Raw genomic sequence first — 16,903 nt, 5'->3', positions numbered from 1 at the left:
ACACGACCGACCCGATCAAGTCAACATGTCTGGAAAAAGTCCACACGATTATTTTGGGTCGGCAGTGGGATGGATACAGAGCAGAGGTGGAAGCCAGCGCAGTCCAGGTGCCACACCACTGGAGGGGTCGGTGGCATCATCACGCACCAATAGGAAGAGGGGAAGCGAGAGCCTCGGCAGACACTGAGAAAGGCAGCTTCTCCGAGATCGGCCCCCGAAATGGTAAATACAAGGCTGTCAAGGGGATGCCGGCTAAACATTTTGGAACAAGTCCTTACCGCTGAACAACCGAACCACCAGACACGTGTGTATATCCAAACATTTGCAAGTCTACTGGTCGTCTATATTTATATCCTTGAGAATGCCCTCACAGCTTTAGCTGGAACTTGGGATGAGTCCTGATCTTCTCGCCGTACTTCAGGAATACCCAGATCATTGGCGACATGCCCAACGAGATGAATGCCAATAGGCTGTTCCCCCATCCGAGCCCCAGTGTATTGTACATATCCCGTCCAGCCAGAGGGAGAAATGCGCCCCCCAGGCTGCGGAGGACGGTATTGGCCGCCATCGCGCTGGCAGCATAGAGAGTGTATGCACTGTGATACGAAGTCAGTCCCTCTATTCATCACGCGTGGAAAAGGAAGAGAAAAGCATACTCAACCATGTAAATGGCCAGAGACATAAATGTTCCGGTCATCCCAAGCCCCAACAATACCGTCCCGAGGATTGGGACAATCCAATGCACTTTGTATTGCGCACTCCAGCCGTACAAGAAGAGACCGACAGGGACGGCGATCGCACCCGGCCAAAGCAACGGCAGGCGGTACTCGGGCTTCATCTCACCATTCTTCGCCAGCCTCCTTAGTAGCTTATCCGAATATGCCCCAAACATCCACAGTCCGAGAAATTGACCAAGACCGATGCCCAAAAAGACAAGGCCCACATTACTTAAACTGATGCCGTATTGATCATGGAAGATAAACGTCATGGTGGTGAACAAAAGATAAAGATACCCGTACACCACCGCAATGTAGAGGGAAAGACCGAAGATGATGGGAGACAGAAACAGCATTTTGGTTGGGCGGACGATGCTCATGAAAAACAGTTGCGAGGGACTCCTGGACGATTGAAGCGCCGATCGGAGCTTGTCATTCCCTGTTTCCTTTCGTAGTCGTCTCACTTTTCTCTCGAGGAGAATGGGCGGGTACGTTTCTCTTTGGATGATGAGTGCCACAACGAGCATGGCGGCTGTCTGTTTCTGGTCAGCCCTGCGACGGGGATTGATAGCCAGTTCGGGGTAGAAACATACACAAATGGCGAGAAGATAGAAGTTCCATTGCCACCCCGCTGCCGCCGAGAGATATGATCCAACGACAGGGCCCATACTTTCAATGGTCAGTAATCTCCCTGATTGGCGTGCGTGGGTATGTACACACCTTGGTCCGAACAGGATAGGGAATGTCCAAATACTCATGACCTTTCCCCGCTGGTCTTGTCGGAAGGTATCTGCAATAGAACCAGATCCGACAGTCAAAGGACAAGAACCAGCTAAACCTGCCAGGGTTCGAAACACGATCAACATCGTCAAGTTTGTCGATTTCCCGCAGGCAAACGTGAACACCATAAAGAGGAATGTGTTGACATGGTAGACCGGTAGTCGCCCGTACAACTCACTCATTGGGGCTCTGTCGGTGGATTAGCGAGTCCAAGACGTTTTCCTCACCAGCGGTCCTGAATAAGCACTCACATAACAAGTGGGCCGAACGCATACCCAAGCACGTAGACCGAGACCGAGAACGATGCCAGGGCTTCGCTGTTGGAGTGGAAGTCTTCCATGACTTGAGGCACCGCTGGTGCAAACATGGACGAACCGAAAGGCCTGCACCACCGTCAGTGTCAAGGATACATGGACTTTCTCGGGCTCATTCTCTGGATCACCGACGTCAAAAGCGTAATGAAGGACAACAGAGCGACGTTGGTCCATTTTTTCCGCGCCGGCCAATTCAGTGGGTTTTCTGGATCGTCTGGTCCATCCCACCCGACCACGTCTGGATCGGCCGTCGTTTCCACCGTGGTGGTTGTAACGTCTTTCACCTCAAGACCCTCCAGCGCCAGCGCCTTTTCGACATCTCCTCCGTCACCTCGAGATGAGTTTTTGCGGCTCCCCGCAGGACTGAATACGCTTGGGGTAATACGCTCAATGTCCGTGGATTTCTCGTCGAGCGCCATGGTGCTGTCGCTGTCAACGTCCCTGACCGGACTCCTTTCACAGATTCTGCGGCCTAACAAGGCGGGCTTGGTCACGGTATGAGTTCCATAGTAGTGGGATGGGAGACAGAGGTCCTATGAGGGAGCGAGTGGCGCTGTTTAGGTATATGTCCTTCATGCGACGACCTTCCCATCGCGGCCAGGTCCCGCACCCCGACGTAGACTTTGACCGAGGCCGCCTGTTCAGGTGGAGAAGGACGAACGATCTTGAGTGTTCGGGAGACCGCAATGCCAGTCGATGTGTGGGTTTGCTGGAGAGAATCGCTGTAATACCGGCTGCGGCGGCACAGGATGCGGGGCATGTCTGGAGATGAAGCCCTCGAGGGGTACCAGGGGGTGATTTTGTCCATGCATTCCGCCCGTCTCCCGTCGCAGCAGTATGTATTATCTGGCAGATAGCATCGAAAGGATCAAGGTCGACTGCGAGTCATGAAGCGGTGTGCGGCCAAATCTCCCATCCTAGGTTCGTCTACACCGGCTACCAAGGTACAAATCACCTGACTGCACCCATTCATTCTTAGCCCACTAGCCTCTGCACGTGCCCCGCCTCAATCACAACTGTCCAGTTCGTGAAACACGCCTTTTTTGCTACGGTAAATACAGAAAACAGTGGTTTCAATGTCGAGAAGCGAAATGGTTTCTTGGTAAAACGAAAAATAATAACGTCACGGGTCGCTGAATGATTCGGCCCAACCTCCCTGGCGTATCGGCATGTTTCACATCAGAATCATACGCCGGGCTTCACGTCCAGTATGGTGCCTTCAGTGATGTCAAGTTACTCAAAATGCCCTCGTGATCGCCTGTGTCTTCTTTCTTTCTTTGCCCGCTCAGCTCCATCTGGATGGCCCGGTGGACGTGGACCAGCCAGTCAACATAACTTTGGGCCTCGTTGTTCCGGTCTTCCACCAACATCCGAGCATATTCGAACTCCGAGCCATCTAGACCCTGTCGTGCGAGCGTGAAGCTTGCCGCCTTGCTCCCGCGCACTGTGGACATGTATTGCAACAGGTTCCGCACCTGGGCATTCAGGTGTGTCTCCAAGACAGGTAACTCATTCATCATGGGATCGAGGTCTTGCAGGCTGGTTTTGCCTTCTCCGAACAGGTCCTCCAGCAAGTTCGGCGACACTTGTGCGTGCAGCCAGATGAGCACAATCTGCCCGTCGTCTACCAGATACACTCCGCCTTCCTCCACCCGGGCAAAGGACGCACGGAGGGTTGGCGGGACTACCAATTGCATCGTCTCGGCATTGGCGAAACAATCCTCCGGACTCAGGTTGTGGAGGGCATATATTCGTGGATAAAGATATAATGCTGTCTCGGTCACTCCCGAAGATCTCATCAACCGAGCAGAATGAACTCTGCGATCGGTAGGCTCAACACCTCCTGCGCGCGGACGTCAGCGTTGGAATGTCACAATGTGGCCGTTGGAAGCATACCTTTGAATGCTCGAGTCTTAATCAAACCGAGCGTGTAGATGGCAAACTCCTTGAGGTGCTCGGGCAGCACGAGCTGTCCAGGAGGGTGCGAGCCGGAGAAGTTCTTTCGGTATCCCGCCAGAATGTCAATCGTCTTTTCCGTGATATGGGCACGAATGTCCTTTAGAGACTTTTCCGAAATTTTGGACGAAGATTCTTTGGCGATGATGTTAACAACGGCGTCCTGATCGACCGTGCGCATGGTGTCGGCGGCACCTTCGTTGACTGCGGCCACCACATTGATGCACCTGACCCTCCTCTGCCCGGTCGCAGAGGTATAAAGAAGGGCAGCCTGGAAGTGGGCATCCAGCTTGGCATCAAGTTTGCCATCGTAAGAGAAAGTGACACCAATTGCTTTGTCGGCGTCGACAGTCCCAATTTCAAGATCTGCCCCGAAGGTATGTTGGAGAAAAGAGCCATAGTAAGCAGAAACCTGGAGACCGTTCGAGCACCGCACCTTCATCAAAGCCTGATAGCCTGTTTCCCGTCGCAGCGAGTGCTGGATCTCAAGGCGCAGCTTGAGTGAGTCGCGGGGAGCCACAAAGTTGGGATAAAAGAACATCTCCCCACCCGTCAGTCGCGACATGTGTCCTATTGTTGCGATGTCCATATACCCTCCTCCCGCCGCGGCGAGGAAAAAGTCCACGCCGATACCTGCGGTGACCATCGCCCCGGCGGTTTTCTTCCAACCCGGATGCTCAGTCGTGAACAAACGGCGTTCCGCATCTGTGTCTCGGCCCTTGCCGTCATCTCTCAGATGCAGCCTTCCAGGACCCCAGGTGGGCAAAGTTGACAAAGAACATATAATTTTACCGCCCGTAGCAGTCATGGCAGCCAGGGCGGCGTTGAGCGCAGGCAGTAAAGCCGGTTCTGGGTGCTTGATGGCGGAGAACATAGTTGGGATGGCCTTGAGCAGTGCCGTGATCACATCTTTAGATTCTTGAGGGTCGACAAACAATCCGTCTGCCAGAGGAACAAACGGGTCTTCGAGATCCGTCACCACCATCATCTGAGCCGTCTCTAGACCCGGTGCAAGATTGTAGAACTGCACCTCCTTGTCATACGTGACAATTCCAATCTTAGCGCCTGCTGGCAGTCCAACAAATGTCGACCCCTCATCTGAAGGCACCTCACCGTCACGTCCGTAAAGCGCGTCCAAAATACCCTGACAGACGGTGTGGAGAAGTCCCCTGTTGATAGCTTCTTGGGTGATGTCGATCATGAACAACCACCGCATAGGAATTGGCTCTTTCGTGTAGTACTCTTTCGGTACCAAGAATTCCACGGTGCCCATCATCAATTCTGGTCGCTGCAACCGGTCCAGCCTGACACCGGCCGCGTCTGTAGGTGCAAAGTACTCGGGTGCCACATCGTTGGGGAAGCTGCACATATTACACACCAGCTTGTTGCCACCAGATCTAAAGGTCATGAACGGGTTGATGTACGTCCTGCATCTTCGGCATCGAGGAGGACCGAGTTCGCCAAAGTCGAGTACGGGAATAGGCTGTTCGCCTTCTTGGAGGGGTGCAAACGGTTGCAGGACAAGGCCGAGAGGCAGGCCAGTCGATGCAAGAGCTTCCGCTGTTGAAGGAATATTATTGACCGTCAATCGCGCAAACTTGGGCGAGGAATTTCCCTGGTCGTGGGCCACGAAGGGGATAGCCGCAGGGGGCGGAAGATGCTTCTCCATGGTTGGATAGACATTGAGCTGGTAGTATTGTGTCGCAACGTCTCTTGACCTGGCCACGCTGGGGATTTGCTCTGGATTGACACGTCCCTGTGTAGCCACAGCTTCCTCACCCATCCGCAGTTTGTCCGTTGAGTTGATCAAGGCATTCTCTGCTGGCTGTCCCGCCATCGCCCCTGGTGCTCCTTGCGATCCAACAGCCGGAAACTGTGGTTGTCCAAATGGCCCTGCAGGTACCGCACCTCCCGCAGGCGCTGTTGCCGATGCCGAGCCTATGTCGTGATATGCATGCCTTTCCTTCTTCCTGTGCGAGCGTGCGGGCGCGGCCGCCATGTCTAGTCCACTCATTTTTTCTGCCAGGCGATTCATGCCATTCATGGCATCTTGCTGTTGAGGTACATGTCCCTCAGGTTGTCCGAGATAGGACGCTTGTTGTGCGTTGGCATAAACATGCTGGGCGTTCGGATCGACACCATACTGCGGGTAGGCTGGCTGTGGGCTGACTGAAGGTGGGAAACTCGGAGGATGTTGTTGCATTTGAGGATCGGCATATCTGGGGTCCTGATTCATTTGATATGACTGGCCCTGGCCACTACCATACTGGGAACCGTAGCTTGCCATTTTCAAAGCATCAACAGAAGTAACTTTAGGGAGTGGACAGCCGACGCTTCATAGTGGTGGTGAAATGGGGAGGTCGCACGTGAAGAGGTCCGTACACTATCGAGCAGCAGTGTCAAATAGGGAAGTGTTGGTTATTCCCCTAGCAAATAATCGAGAACAGGAGAAGGACAAGTGGCATCAAACAGGAGTTCGACGAGAAGCGTGATACAACCAGAAGTGGGACATCGAGACGTGTTCTCTGGCAACTTTTTTGGGGTTTTCAAGATTCAACTCCAATCCCATGAAAAGTGGTCGGTTGGCTTACCTAAGAAAGCCTCGTCTCACCACCATCATATCACGAACACATAGCCAAATAGTTAAGTTACCTGTCCAGTCTTGATGCTGTCAATCCTTCAAGTAGGCTATAAGTAATATAGAGCGGTACTAACACATTTCGAATTGGGGAACATAACTAAGCTGGCCTCATAAAGGCACAATTGACTGCTAGCTCCTCCCATCCTTCCATCATATACAACAACTGTCACGTTCCACCAGCTTGCAATCCCGACGTTGGTTTGAACAGACATTTCAATTGTCCACACCACTTCATTTCTTCAAGGCCCGCGTCGCACCCGCTTACTTTCACTGGCAACTCTTGAACCTCCTCTACCTCCACCACCTCCATGGCTAGGAGCCCCATAGTTGCTCGGTTCTTCCCCTCGACCATGTTTTCTCGAGGACGGCGTGTCATCTCTCGAAGGAGCAGATCTTGAATATCCTGGCCTCCGATCGTCGGCATCTGGCGGGTGATTTTCTCTCCGGTTCGGTCTTTCCTCCCGCCTCGAAACATCACCCAGTCCGTATCGATCTTCTTTTCCGTCCCGACCGTTTCGCTCGCTCCGGTGTTCTCTGTCCCCTCGTGATTCATCATGCCGGCTTGAGTGGCGTGATGGTCTCCTCTCAGAACCTCGGTCTTCGGTGAGTTCGCTTCTGCGATCCCTGCTGCCGTCGTGGCGCGACGAAGGAGGTCTGGCGCCCACCGGCACGTCGTTAGGATTCGAGGAAGCAAACAAATCGTGTGATGGGTATCCATTGGGACTTTGGCCGTGGCCCGCGGTGGGAGGACCACCCGGCGGTGGGGGTGGTGGTGGAGGAGGCATATGCGAACCAAAACTGGCACTGCTCTGTCTCATATTTCCTCGCCCACGAATCGTGGTACCAGCCTGAGCAAGCGTGTTGTTAACAGCGGTAAGTGGGTTACGATTGTTTCGTCCCCCACGAATGTTCCCGTCCCCAGCCTGTGGACCGGATGGCGGACCTCTGCTTGTAGGCGACGGCCCAGATGGAGCTCCGAGAGGTGCACTTCCCCTAGGGCCTGCCGGCGGCTGATTCTGCTGCAGAGCTTGTGTGGATTGGCCTGCGCGTGGTGTTTCCGAGGCCGCCGGATCGATCTGGCCGAGGCGAGAGGGGTGAACACCTGCTGCATCAGCGGCAGGGGTAGAAGGTGCAGATGAATTCTCAGCATAGGAACTAGCGCGTCCATGGCGTCTCGAAGGTCCAGTTGGAGTTGGTCGGTCTGCATTAGGTGGAGGCGGCACTTGTGTATTGAGTGGAGGAGCTCTGACCCTCGATCCTCCTCCCGCCACTGGTCGACCGCGAGGGCCGGACGGCACATCAGACTCTTGACCACGGTCCGGGGTTTGCGAGACCGCTGGCTGCTGTACCGACTCCTGTTCGAGCCTGCCGTGCTGCATGTCAACAGGCGCAGGCTGCCTAAGGTCGCGCGGCTCTCTCTTGTACGAACTTGGTGCACTGGACCGAGCAGGCACAGTACCTGAGTCTAAAGGTGAAGGTGTATAAGAAGATGGCCGCGTGGAGGGAGTCTCTGGTCTAGCTCGGTCATCCGCATCACGACGGGGATATGCCCGTCGGTCGTCTTCCCTTCGCGGAGAGCTGGGCCGTGATGACCTTGATGGCTTGTCTTGCCCCTGGCCCCTGGAGCCTGGAAGTGATCTGCGGTCGCTACCACCTTCCCCCATGAATGAAGCACGTGCTGGGTTAACGATCGGTTGGAGAGGCTCCGTGATGTTCTCTTTTTGAGGAGGTTGCGGTTCTGGTCGGGGAAGTTCTGAAGGGGGAGGAGGTCTCGATCTTGGGGCTGGCTCACGACCTTCCCGCTCACGCTCCACTGGTGGAGGGCGAATAGGTGGACGATCTCTCTCATGCGCAGGAGGTCTGTCGTAGGGAGTTCTTCTGTCGTGCTCTCGACTATACCCACGATCCTCACGGGATCCATGGACTGGGCCCTCAGGACGTTCATATCTCCGGGAATGTCGGTCATCGTCGAAGAAGCCTGAATCTGGTCGATCTGGTCTTTCTAGCCCTCGATATCCTAATCTTGTATCTCGACTGGGTCGAACATCAGGCGGCAGTCTCGGAGGGTCGACCTCCAAACGTCCGGGCAAACGTGGGCTGTCCCGATGACCATTCCGGGAATCCACCGGCTCGGAACGGGGTGGTAGGCTCGAAGACGCCCGTGAAGGAGGAGGAGTAGGTCGTCTAGGAAGTTCATGCTGTTTGGATGTTTCCGCACGGGGTGGCCTCGACTCTCGTTTTGCATTCGCCGAAGGCTCAGTGGCTTGTCGAGATGGAGTCGAGGCACCGTTGGCGTTCCCTGGTCTGGAACTTGTCCTAGGCGCTGGTGTAGGGGGCCCGCTGGTGGGTTGGAGTTTCGCAAGCTTAGCGGGTTCTTCGCCATCTTTGTTGTCAGGGACAATTTTGCCTTCTCGCTTCGGTGGCGCATCTGTCATTTCTGCATCCTTGACTTCAGCAACCCCTTGCTTCTTGATTGCTACCGTTGTTGAAGCAGGAGATTCTTGCACTGAAGGAATCTTCGACTGGGGGGCGTCACGCTCAGCCTCGCCGTTCTTTTCTGGACCTTTGCGGAAGATTTCTAACCCCACCCACAACTTTTCCCGCCTGTGTAAGGCGCCCAGGAGGGCCTGGGACGAGACCTTGAGATCTTCTTTATCAGATTCGCGCAATTTATCGACGGCCTTCTGCAATCCCGTGCCGTGCCAGTTGACTGCTGGGTAGACCCCGGAGATAGCGCGTAGAACAGAAATCGCGTTGCGGACGTGCATGTACTCTTGGGACGTTAGACACTTCTGAAGAGCCGTATGCAGATTCCCATGCCATTTGTAGAGCACTCTTTGAAAACTTTCGAAATCCAGCAGGGTAACAACTTTTCCCGCTTCAACTTTCATAGCAAACCCGGGTAGGTTTTTCTTGATACCCCAACCTTCCCGTTCGTAAGTTGCTTTAGAACCATGCCAGCGACCAAGATCTTTCAGCACCTCGCTGAGGAATTTCCCCAGATTATCTGCTTCTTTAGAGGTGCACATGAAAATCAGCGAGATAAGTCGGGATGGCTTGAAGAACAGATCGTAGAAGCCGAGAGTTCTGAAATTCGGCGTTCCGGCACCATGGAGAAATTTGACAAATTTGAAGGAGAAATAAGCATCCAGCGGGGAAGATAGCATCCGGGGGAGAAAGCAATGCTCGATCAGGGTGGTGTTCAATGCTTTGTCCATTCTGGCTTTCCCGACGAACCAGTGCTCCTTTTCGCGCTGTAGTCGAGCTTTGCTCTCAGCAAAGGCTTTGAGATGTTCTTTGTTTTCCGCAAGCAGCTTGTCGATGAGCTCCTGTATCTCTCGTTTCGCGAGCTCCTTCTTCTTCGTTCCAGAGACGCTGACATCTGATCGGTCTGCCGAAATCGCAGCGATCTTTTTATGCTGCCTCGAGAGTTCGTCTTCGTACGATTTACCGGGGATGGTGATGTCGTATAATGATAACTGCCAAAAAGTCGCGTAAAATCCAGTTCCAACGATATCCACAATCTCTCCCGGAAGGTGTGGCTGAATGGCCGTCATGAGCTCCTTCATCACGGGATGCCAGCAATCGTCCGTCGCCGCATCTGATGGTCCAGGGGTCTTGCTGGCGTCGAGTTCAAGCGCCTGGGCCATTGGATCACTTGAGGCTGGCGAGTCGTTGATCAGGTTTTCTGTTTCAACGGCCTCGCCATCCTCCTCCGAGCTGGCGTTGATTTGGTCCGACATTTCCACGTCACCATTGACCTCTTTGACTTCGTCCGCTCGCTGATCTTTTGCGTTCTCTTTGTCGTACTCCTGGATTTGCCTAGCAATAAGGGGCCGGTTGATCCAGAATGCGATTTCGGGACGAATCTCATAGTCAATGAGCAAGCTCACCACGTCAGGAATCGTGGCGCGGAATTCTTCAGGGGTTAGGTTTGTTCTCAAGAGATCAAGATATTGCACCATCACTCGATGGACCTCGTCGTATGTGTTGCCGATCGCTTTGAGAGGCACCTGTCCCTCCTCAAAGACACAGGCTTGTCGCTGCTGCGCCATGGAAATTAAAAACTTTGCTGCCAGGCCTGTGTCTTGAAGCGACTTCATCAATCTCTCGGACGTCTTCTTCGAGTCATGCCGTCGATCAAGCAGTTGGAGGATGGTTTGGGACTGCAAGAGAGGTCCTCCCCCCATTGCTTGTAATTGTGCATCATTGTAGCTCGTGTCAGTTGAAATTCCAGCCATAGAAAGAACAATTTGTTCTAACATCTTGAGATCCATTGTGTTGCCATGCTCAAGCTGTCCAGCAACATATTGCAGGATTGGACCAGGCTTCATCATACCGTATCGCTTGTAAATCTTGCCGGCAAACACCGCAAGCGCTGATAGCCAACGGCTGGCGAAGATGCCGCCCTCCTGGGTACGATTTCTCCCCGTCCTTGCCATTGAGCTCACAATCGCCCAAGTAAGAACATCATATCCTAGGTCGGTGAAATATCGTGCGCCTTCAACGAAGACTTCTGCGATGCTGTCGTATACTTCGATCTGAGTAAGCGCAGTGGTAATCACGATATGCGGGTTGGCGAATGCGATCTTAGCCAGCGCCCGCGCCATCGGCCGTACGTTTGTATTGGATATACGTTTCAGAATATCTTTCGTCTCGGCGCGAGCCTGATCAAATGCTGACTTGACATCGGGATTGCGAGAGGTTCTCCCAGATGACCATTCGAGATACATCAAATAGCGAACATTCACGGGGAAAGTGCTAACAAGCTCAAAGACTTCGTTGACCGCACCGGCATTCGATTTGGTCAAGCTCAGCGATGGTAGGAGGGTTCGTTTGATCAGATCCAACCATCGCGATCTGTTCGACTCGCTTTTGTCGATCTGTAGATTGTATTTTCCGATTCGGGCAATCTTGAGGAGGAGGCCTGGATCTTGGCCGATCTTGACACCAACGAGAGGCAGTAAGGTATTGCATAGTGTGAAGACATCTTCGACAGTTCGACAGACTGGAATGTTATCGTTCCACTCATCCCAGTAAAACCGATAATCAGTGCCATCGAGGCTATCATTTTTGTCAAGCTGAGCCCATCGGAGAACCTTTCTCTCTGTTGTTTCCACGACTTTGACCTGTCCTTTTGGGACGCCGGGGACATCAGTTTCATAACTCGGTTTCAGGCTCCGAAGGCTTGGACGATCTTGCAGAGGTTGCACTTCCCCATACACATAACTCAGAGAGTGATGCAGTATACGGTAGACATATTCAGGAAGATCGGGGATCAGGGTCATCAACCAAGGGAAGCGGCCGAGAATAAAGAGGGCTTCCGGAAGCGCCCCAATGGCGAGCAAGCTCTTGAGTAATAGGACCTTCTGATCCGCAGGCTCATTCTCTTTAGGAGCCGCCTTCTCTGGCTCTGCTTCTTTGGACGGGGTGTTGGCACGTGTGGTTGACTCTTTCAGCCGAGGTGGTGCCGGTAGGGTGTCGTCTATCAGCGCCCCAGCCGCTGTGAGCGCGTTCCTGGCACCTGCTCCGGGTCTGGCGGCCCTTTCTCGCTCTTGTTTCTCTCGGGTCTTTTGTTCTTTGAGTTCTTCCATCACGTCGTCCGTCCTCCAGATATGCGGGTAGAGATCCTTGAGCGAAACAAATCCGATTTTGATAAGGAGCGCCGAAAGGTAGATGAGATTGTCCGGAAGTACATCCGTTTCATCCCGCGCCGGTGACGATGAATAGAAACGGAGTTTAAAACCCAGCAGCTGTGCGGCGTCCCGATTCCCGGCAGGGGGGAGGGTACCAGTTTCTCGAATCCACTGCGCGAGAAGATCATCCCCCGAGGACGAAGCTCGTTCGAGGTTCTCCTGTGGCACTTGTGGTCTCCCAAGGAGATAGAAAGCTTCGAGGCCTCGCTCCCGAGCCATGGGCCAAAACGCCTCGTCACGAGCCCGAGTCTCGTCCGCGACAATTTGTTTCTGCTCCTCTGTGAGATGCCAATCAGGGGAGCCAGGAAAGGCCCACATTGGAAGCCCTGTCAAAGTCGCGGGTTTCTTGACCGAGGTCGACGGCCGAGGCCACCACGGACTCGCGCGGAGGAACTTGACAAAAAATCGACACTGCTTTACAAGAACGGCACTGAAGACGTCGAGAACAACATCCAGGCTTCGACCCACATCCAGGTCGAATGCGCCGATCATAGCCTTGACTTTTTCGACTGTGTCCTCAACAGTTTCTGCGGTCGGGACGTCATTACTGCTGGTGGTGAACAACTCAGTCATCAACTTCGCGAAGCCTTCGGACTCTTCCCGCATAAGATTGAAGTTGGCTTGTCTATAGAGAAGGTTTGTCTGCTTTCTGATGCCCATGCGATTGAAGGTATTCCTGATCAGCTCCAATTTTTCAAGTAAAGGCGCGTCCAGCTCATGTCGCAACAACTCGTGAGGTATTCCGGTCGCAAGGACAAATGCAGACAGGCGATCGAGCGGTATCAAAGGATTGCTCTCGAAGATGACGGATATGGAATCTAGGAGGGCGGCTTGTAAGGCCGTGGGGTGTGGTATTTGCTGGTTGTCTTGATCTGGAATCTCGCTCTCAAGCATTTTTTTAACCAGGTCACCCGCATCTGATGGACCCAGCCTGCCAAATAGGACAGTCTGAACAAGCTCTTGCATCAAGGCAGTCAGCTGTGTTCCGTCCTCCTCTTGCATCCCTTGCAGGCCGAGTCGCAAAGCATCTTCTCGACCCGCAGTCTGCCATGACTCACAAACCGCGTTTGTCAGATAAGTATAGTTGTAGGGCTGAGGTTCAAGCAGAGGACTGGATAAGGCAGGGATTTGGGGTTGGTATTGCTGGGCTGTCGACATGGTGCCGTTTGTTGTGTTGGACTCGCGTTCAGCTAGCGGTGCCATCAACGCCGCAGGAGGCTTGTCTCCGTGAGGTTGAACCGTGCTTGACGCAGTATTGCCGCCGGGACCGCCTCTGCTTGATCGCCGACCACCTCTTCCACGCGATTGGTTGTAGTCACGATCATTTCCAGAGGTGTGGTAAGGCGTCGACTGAGCAAGACTGAGATTTCCCGGTCGATGAGGCGAAGGACGAGAATGCGGTTGATCCTCTGAGTACGTACGCTCCGATCGTTTCCTCTTAGCGCCAACCGGCAGGGGCATCACGTCCAGTCGTCAAGAACTGCGGCCCCGGCAAGGCTGTCTCTGAAAGGAATGTCCTGGTGGTTTTCATGAGGGAGGCTGCGACATTCGTTTGATAGAGGGCGCTTAATGCTGATTCGGCGAGCAGTGGGACACAGCCTAGACCCTTCCTTGTACAGGCGCAAAGCCAGCAAGCTGGAGGTTTATTTGCGAGAAGGAATGGACGGGTTGAGGAAATGAGGAGGTGATGGGCTGTGCTGCTTTTGATGCGTCAAAAGAGGGACAGTACAAAAGAAATCCATTTACGGAAAAGCGTGATATTACGGTGAATGTTTTGGACACGGTATGGTCAATTTGTCAATGACCACGACGTCACAGCCTAGATGGCAGAGGAACTCCAGACAGCAGCCTATTAGTACGTTTGCATCATCAAAAGCCTGGCTTAAATTCTTCTCCCATCCCCTCTTGCAATAGAACATGGCTCCTAAGATCTTGCTCACAGGTACCACTGGCTACATAGGCGGTGATAGTCTCTACCTCATCTCCCAGAAGCATCCAGACTGGGAACTCACATGCTTGGTCAGGAATAGTGACAAAGGCGCCAAAGTCGCTGCTGTGTATCCAAAAGTGAGATTGGTCTACGGAGACCTCGATGCCGTCGAATTGATAGAAGAAGAGGCTGCCAACTCCGATATTGTCTATCACTTTGCCAACTGCGACCATGAGCCATCGGCGCATGCTATTGCCAAAGGACTCGCAAGGAGAAATCGCGAGGGCCCTGGGTACTGGATACACACGTCTGGAACACTGATTCTAGGCTGGGAAACAACGGACCTTGCCGATTTTGGCAATAGACTCGACAAGGTCTACGACGACTGGGACAATGTGCACGAGTTGATATCTCATCCTGATCACGCTGCTCACAGGAACGTGAGTACCCCTCAACTCCTTGTCCTTTCATAACATATGTTGGCAGAAACGAGGGCAGTAGACCAGCTGTGGCAATGACCTGTGTTCTTTCTATGCTCTTCTCGAGGAGTCGCAAATGCTCATACCGCCATGTTGACTACTGTGGTTTCTCTTTCTTCAAACCCCTTTGGGCTTTACTGATGCGACTTTTGCCCATAATCGCAGGTTGACAAGATCGTTTTGGCCGCATCATCAGACAAGATTCAGACGGCGATTGTGTGCCCTCCAACGATATGGGGCCGAGGGCGGGGACCCGACAACACACGCTCAGTCCAAATTTATGAGGCGACGGCCAGCTTCTTAAAGCGCGAAAAGGCCTTCAAAGTCGGAAAAGGGGAGAATATCTGGCACGAAGTCCACATTCATGACTTGTCGAACCTCTACCTTCTCCTCGGCGAAGCTGCTGCGAATGGCGGCTCACCGGCGACCTGGAATGACAAGGGCTATTATTTAGCTGAGAATGGTCCCTTCGTATGGGGAGATGTCATCCAGGAGATCGCAAATGTCGCACACGAGAAAGGCCTTCTGCCTGATGCATCTGTGGAAAGCCTAAGTGCGACGGAAGCTGAAAGATTCTTACCGCATGCGAAGTTGATGATCGGAACTAATTCAAGGGGAATATCCATTCGAGGGAAGAAACTGCTGGGATGGAAACCTAATATGCATGGAATTATGGATGAGATTCCTGAGTGTGTGGAGAGCGAAGCTCTGCTCCTTGGACTAATCAAACGCCATGCCGCGACAGTTGCAGAATAACCTCGCTCATCCGCAGGGCAGTTCAGGTCGTCTGGTGCCATCCCCTCGCGAAGTTTGCCGTGTTGGTAGATGGGCACGGTCCGGCTGTGCTGGGCAGCCCACCTCGAAGCGCATTGGAGGGAATGAAACTATGAGATCGTATCGTCCTAGAACACATCAGTCATGGCATCGCGCAATTGACTGCATTGGGCAAGCTCAAGGAGTCACACTCATTGCTCTGCCTCCATGACTATAGATCGACATCCAAGCATGCTTCTTCAGGCCTCGTTCTCTGCAACCTTCCAACGGGGACATTCAAAAAGGTCCAGGAACGTATTTGGAGGCGGAGCTGGAGTAATAGCAACACAGTATGAGACTAAGCTTCAATCAACACCATGGGCACCAGTCCAATGTCAAATTCCACACCCGAGGTGGCTCGCAAATTTGACCTGATTAGGACTTATAGTATCAATTGCATAGGATGTGGCAGCTGGCCTGCTCGGCATAACCGCCGTTCGATACGGCGGTCAGGCTTCCAGGCGGTCCAACCTCGAATCGAGTTCCCAAAGCGGCAATCAGCAATCTCATTGTGTCTTGTATCTTCTCTCGGACGGCACCACCAGAAGTCACTAAGTCGCTAATTACATGCCGATTTCTATCTAGGGCATGCATTGGGGCCTCCATCGTTCGCACTGCCACTGTTAGACGCCTTGTCTGCCTCGTCATGCACGAGGGAAGTCATGAGACGATGCAGCTGGCCGTCATGTATAAGAACCGCGACACGGGATGCTCTTGATGAACAGCAAGGTCACAGTTTGAAGCCAAGTTCACATTTGATCTACGCAGCACACAAGCCCACCTTATTTCCATTCCCGTCCAGTCCAGTCGAGCAGCAGAAGCGTCGTCATCAATATTCTTCACGCCCGAGATAATGTGCATTTCAGGGTTTTTCCTGGTTCGAAGGATGTTGAGAGGCCGAGAGTTGAACGAGCGCAATGCTAGAGTGGTCCACTACGACAATCAGTCAACACAGCAGCAGGAATCTCAACCAAGATATGGAGACAGTGGCCGAAGTCCTGGGTTGGGGAATAGAGAAGCGCGACAATAAGGACGATAAGGACGGCACTTTGTCATTGATCTGTACGAGCTGACCACCAGCCGTAACTTCTGTGAGACACTGACAAACGCCTGGCAGACGGACCTTCAAACAACTACGAATCGGTCCACGTCCGAGCGGGATAGAGCGTCCGAAGTGTGTCATGCTGAAAAAGTCTTTGGTGATATCGTGATATGTTGGTTTTTACACATCTGGAACACAATATTGTTTTCGACGACCTCTTTTCAGCTAGTGACGCAGCATTCTGTAGCGACAGGGGTGGATTATGGCAAACTGTTGGTGCTGTGTCCTGAACTTCCTCCTCCTCAAACGCTTTTGCCCTAGCATCTCCACAGTATTAGAATCTTCTGTTCTGTTTGTGTGATTAGCATCATTCTGTAAGGTGCGTGTTTCGTGCAAAGGACTCAGAAACAGGGGATGTGCAAACTGAAAAGCGGAACCAATCCAAGTCTGTGAAGACGGACCCCATCGACATTGCATTTTCTTGTTTTGCAGGTACTCATCATTGTTAACCCTCTCAACGTCTCTTGTAACATATA

General features: G+C 53.0%; 5 protein-coding genes across 5 annotated transcripts; 2 read left to right on the top strand and 3 right to left on the bottom strand.

Moving 5' to 3' along the window:
- Positions 1-367: 367 nt before the first annotated feature.
- Positions 368-2,229, bottom strand: AYL99_01660 (hypothetical protein; the record flags this gene model as incomplete). Its single annotated transcript, XM_018833176.1, has 6 exons — positions 368-596; positions 657-1,252; positions 1,310-1,385; positions 1,437-1,685; positions 1,748-1,879; positions 1,943-2,229. The coding sequence occupies 6 exons, from the start codon at positions 2,227-2,229 to the stop codon at positions 368-370; spliced, it is 1,569 nt and encodes a 522-aa protein (XP_018699055.1).
- Positions 2,230-3,009: 780 nt separating this feature from the next.
- AYL99_01659 (hypothetical protein) lies at positions 3,010-6,053 on the bottom strand (the record flags this gene model as incomplete). The annotated part of the gene is made up of 2 exons (XM_018833175.1): positions 3,010-3,653; positions 3,707-6,053. The coding sequence occupies 2 exons, from the start codon at positions 6,051-6,053 to the stop codon at positions 3,010-3,012; spliced, it is 2,991 nt and encodes a 996-aa protein (XP_018699054.1).
- A 520-nt stretch (positions 6,054-6,573) lies between these two features.
- Positions 6,574-13,564, bottom strand: AYL99_01658 (hypothetical protein; the record flags this gene model as incomplete). Its single annotated transcript, XM_018833174.1, has 2 exons — positions 6,574-6,941; positions 7,000-13,564. 2 exons carry the CDS (start codon positions 13,562-13,564, stop codon positions 6,574-6,576), a joined length of 6,933 nt encoding a protein of 2,310 aa, XP_018699053.1.
- A 456-nt stretch (positions 13,565-14,020) lies between these two features.
- On the top strand, positions 14,021-15,268 carry AYL99_01657 (hypothetical protein; the record flags this gene model as incomplete). Its single annotated transcript, XM_018833173.1, has 2 exons — positions 14,021-14,473; positions 14,678-15,268. 2 exons carry the CDS (start codon positions 14,021-14,023, stop codon positions 15,266-15,268), a joined length of 1,044 nt encoding a protein of 347 aa, XP_018699052.1.
- Positions 15,269-16,242: 974 nt separating this feature from the next.
- Positions 16,243-16,489, top strand: AYL99_01656 (hypothetical protein; the record flags this gene model as incomplete). Its single annotated transcript, XM_018833172.1, has 2 exons — positions 16,243-16,387; positions 16,443-16,489. 2 exons carry the CDS (start codon positions 16,243-16,245, stop codon positions 16,487-16,489), a joined length of 192 nt encoding a protein of 63 aa, XP_018699051.1.
- Between the last annotated feature and the right edge of the window lie 414 nt (positions 16,490-16,903).

The sequence above is a fragment of the Fonsecaea erecta genome (genome assembly GCF_001651985.1).
Source record: "Fonsecaea erecta strain CBS 125763 chromosome Unknown Scaff1, whole genome shotgun sequence".
NCBI lineage: Eukaryota > Fungi > Ascomycota > Eurotiomycetes > Chaetothyriales > Herpotrichiellaceae > Fonsecaea > Fonsecaea erecta.
Note: the sequence above shows the minus strand (reverse complement) of the source record. Positions and strands in the feature narration are given on the sequence as shown.